The sequence below is a fragment of the Sinocyclocheilus grahami genome, unplaced genomic scaffold (genome assembly GCF_001515645.1).
Source record: "Sinocyclocheilus grahami isolate Dianchi unplaced genomic scaffold, SAMN03320097.WGS_v1.1 scaffold64.1, whole genome shotgun sequence".
NCBI classification, from domain to species: domain Eukaryota; kingdom Metazoa; phylum Chordata; class Actinopteri; order Cypriniformes; family Cyprinidae; genus Sinocyclocheilus; species Sinocyclocheilus grahami.
The window spans coordinates 711,709-715,791 of record NW_015505243.1 but is presented as its reverse complement, the minus strand read 5'-3'; the positions used below and the strand labels follow the sequence as shown (position 1 = coordinate 715,791).

The window sequence follows — 4,083 nt, the reverse complement described above, 5'->3', positions numbered from 1 at the left end:
GCTGGTATCGGATCGGTATCGGCCGATACTCAGAATTTCTGGTATCGGATCGGGATTGGTTCTGAAAAAGTGGTATCGAGCCAGCCCTATGTGAAAGTAGGTCAGAGCACAGAAGATTACGTTATGCCATCATTGTTTGTGTAAATGGGTCATCTTTTGTTATGGCATTGGCTTAAGGACTCTTATCTTTAAATTTTTATAACTTTATTGCCATGATGCAGTACTGTTAAAATGACATAATGTGGAGATTGAAACAAGATACACTACCATTCAAATATTTGGGGTTTTTATGTTTTTCAAAGAAGTGTCTTAAGCTCACCAAAGCTCTATTTGTTTGATCAAAAATATAGATAAGAGGACATTTATATAGAAAGTAAATGGGGTAAGTATGATTTTATTCATATACACTACTGCTTATTTTTTTATGTTTTGAATGAACATTTAAAAATACAGTAAAAACTATAATATTGTGAAATATGATTAGAATGAAAATAACTGGTTTTAAATTCAGGTCTTTTCAACTCTATTTAAATGTATTTTAAAATGTAATTTATTCCTACGATGCAAAGCTGAATTATCGGCATCATTAGTCCAGTCTTCAGTGTCACATGATCCTTCAGAAATCATTCTAATTTGCTGATCAAGAAACATTTTTATTATCAGAGTTGAAAACATGCTCATTTATATTTTTTGTGGAAACTGTAATATGTTTCTTTCAGGATTCTTTAATGAATAGAAAGTTCAAGTCAGCAGCATTTAATTGAAATGGAAATCTTTTGTCACACTGTAAAGGACTTTACTGTCAATTTTGATCAATTTAATGCATGCTTCATGAACACAAGTAAAAAAAAAATACATTCCTGATCACTTTTAAGACATAAGGGCTTTGCTTCAAAACCATCACTTTTGCTGACCACATTCTTGGCTACATAAATGCATGCTACGAAATGCAGGCTACGAAACGTCTGATCTGGGTTCAGTTCATACCTCTTCTTTGTTTGATCCCAGGCTGAGCACAGCCAGCGGGCTGCTGGGAGTGCTACTGGCGGCAGGGGCTAACTCAGGGGCGGAGGTGGGCTGGGGCAAGGGCGATATCGCCAGCGTCTGATTGGCTATTTTATTGCCAAGGGTGTGAGAGAGGTATTGCTTCACTTGCTGCCTCTGAGCTTGTTGGATGTGGTACTTTGTTGGGTTTTCCAAGTGAGTTTGAACCTGGGATTCAAACACAGGACAACTCATGTTGTAAACAGTATTTCAACACCAAAAACATCATATTTCACATTCATTTTTATAGGTTTTCCATAGGGTCATACCTTCAGCACTTCCACAGGCACCTGGGTCGGTGTGGCCGGCAGGGCGGATGCGACGGAGATGGCAGGGGTGGGGTCAGTGGGCCGCTGCTGAGCACTGGAGGCCTGTTTCTGGGCCTCCCGTCTCTCCTGATCCTGAGCCTGCTGTCGCATCAGCTCCTGCCTCATCAACACGCGTGACGTCATCACGGAGCCGGCTGGGGTCACGGAGTCAGCAGGGATCACAGAGCCACTACGACGACACACGATGAGAACGTAAATCAGCTTAGAGTACCACGCTACACCCCGTGCTGTAATCATATTACCACATGCTATTTCTGAAACACAGGGCTGAGAGTTCACCACCGAGACAGCGTGAGAACAGCAACTTAAAACACAAGACGGTCAAAAATAATGATCTCTTATTCAACATATCATGACATTTTATTTGTCATATGTCAAACTCCAAAATTGCATTTCTCATAAAACCAAAAACTATTGATTAAAAATAGTAAAGTTCTTATTTATAAGGTCTTCTTTTGCATGCTCTTTCGAAGAAAAATATCAAAATGTAATGACTTTTTCTGCCTGAGGCAAACCGGGAAAATATAGTTAACCAATAATATGACTGCCTAGTTTTTTCCAATTCATTTATATCCTAATGAATATAATCAAATCCTGCTCTACATTATTCCAGCAGAATGTTGTGTTTCACTTGGAAATACATCACATTGTGGACGCTAAATGCAGTGCAAATGCTATTTTATGTTGTCAGTATGAAATCAAAACTGATGCATTTACTTTCTTAATACATATTCCTGGTATAATTTTCATCAGTGCACATTATTCCAAAAAAACAAAATGTTTGTTCTCATAATATTTCATCAAAATAAATTTAATTAAAAAATAATAATAAAATAAAAATAAATGAATGAATATATGAATAAAACTTTTGAAAACTACAAAAACATTTTTTTTTTAAATATATAAACATCACCTCTGAAACTACTTTCCATTTTTGCTCACATCTTTTTAAATTCTCTCGTCCAATCATGTAAAATAGCCACGTCTCACAATCCAATCAACTGACAGGGAAAATAAAGTTGTCCCACATATTTTTCTAACTGACTTTCACTTGAAAAATATGTCCTATTATGGAAACAAAAAATTGGTTGCAGCAAGCCTGTTCACAGTGACTTTAACAACAGTGTTTAAAATATATACAACAACCATCAACATTTTATTCATTTAGCATACACTTTTATCCTAAAAGACTTAAGAATGTGAATAATACAAACAGAATATGTCCTTTGTGACATTATCAAGCTGTGCTATCAATGAACACTACTTACATAACAACTACAGAGCAAAATAAATCAAATCTCTCTGTACAGTCTTGCATTTCCAACAATACGGCCTTCACATTCCTTTCACACAACTTGTTTTTTTTCTGATGAGTCATTCTGGGAAGTCCCAGAGTGAATGGAAAACCACGTTGCCTCATACACACTGTTTGCAAAAAGCAAATCCAAAGAATACTATGTCAGGCAGATCATCCTGTCAGATAAAGCTGAGAGACTGTGGGAGACAGCAGCGTGTGAACTTTGAAACACTAATTCTGCAAACTCTTCAGAGAACTCAAACCACTATCCTAAACATATTACTCCATAATCAAATTTTTATTTCCTAAGAAGAGCAGTGGAAAGAGGTATTATGATAGATCAGGGTGTTTAGATTTGTGCTGAATCACTGGGAAGTCACTGGAAACAGACACTGGGAAGTTCGGTCAACAGAAACCCAACGCCCTGTCTAAACACCTTCAGGACAGCATGCCCTGACCAGCCTCATCGTAGAAAAAACATGGGGCACTCACACAAATGGGCACAAAAAAAGTGTTTAATTTCAAATAAAATGAGCAATGTAATGAATACAAATAACAAGAAGAATGTAAAAGATCTTAACAATTTAGAAGCACAGTAACTGCCGGAAAACTCCCATGGAGTACAGCTGATTATACCGTACGTACACCAAATCAATCACAGGTATGCAGCAAAATATGATCAAAAACGTCTAAGCATCTAACACAGAGTATGCAGGAAGTAAATCAGATACGATTGCGGTTCTCTCATAAGCATAACTGGCATGCGGCCACAATCTATGTGTAGGTGAGAGTACAGACAAAAACAGGAAGTGTGCTTATATAATCGCCATTACCGGACTCACCTCAGGGTGATGGGTTGACTCTTCAGCTCATAGAAAGTGTCCGAATCGGTGGAGAAAACGCCTTCTACCTCAATATCTGCCACGATCCCAGACTCAGGAAGAAGGGGTTCAACACTGAGAAAGGAAGAACAGCTACGTCAATTACTGTCAGTCCACAAACATCTCCTAGAATCTGACATGTTGATGCAGAGACGGTGAACAGGAGGGGTGTAAAGTAAAATCCTGGAATTAATAAAGTCTGCCAGTGACTAACCACAGTTCCTCATTCCCAGTACTGTTTAATACATCACAGGCTTTGATGGCGGGAAAACCATGCACATAAAAATTACACAGAATACAGCACAATCTAGCATTTAATAGAACCAAACCAACGTTTTGATGGTATCATCATACACTTAAAATATGCAAATCTTAAATTCATGTGTGTGTGTGCGTGTGTGTGTGTATATATATATAATTAGCTAAAAAATAAATGCTTAAATTAAAATACATGCTTATATATATATATATATATATATATATATATATATATACAGTGGGTACGGAAAGTATTCAGACCCCCTTAAATTTT

At 37.2% G+C, this 4,083-nt stretch overlaps 1 protein-coding gene across 2 annotated transcripts in view; it reads right to left on the bottom strand.

Moving 5' to 3' along the window:
• Positions 1-4,083, bottom strand: part of LOC107584878 (transcription factor E3-like) — a 27,955-nt gene that overhangs the window by 10,908 nt on the left and 12,964 nt on the right. For both annotated transcript variants that reach the window (XM_016271643.1, XM_016271645.1), the window contains exons 2-4: positions 3,513-3,626; positions 1,314-1,542; positions 988-1,212 (exon numbers count right to left, since the gene is read on the bottom strand). In XM_016271643.1, coding sequence (XP_016127129.1) covers positions 988-1,212; positions 1,314-1,542; positions 3,513-3,626 — 568 coding nt within the window. The remainder of the gene's footprint in view (positions 1-987; positions 1,213-1,313; positions 1,543-3,512; positions 3,627-4,083) is intronic.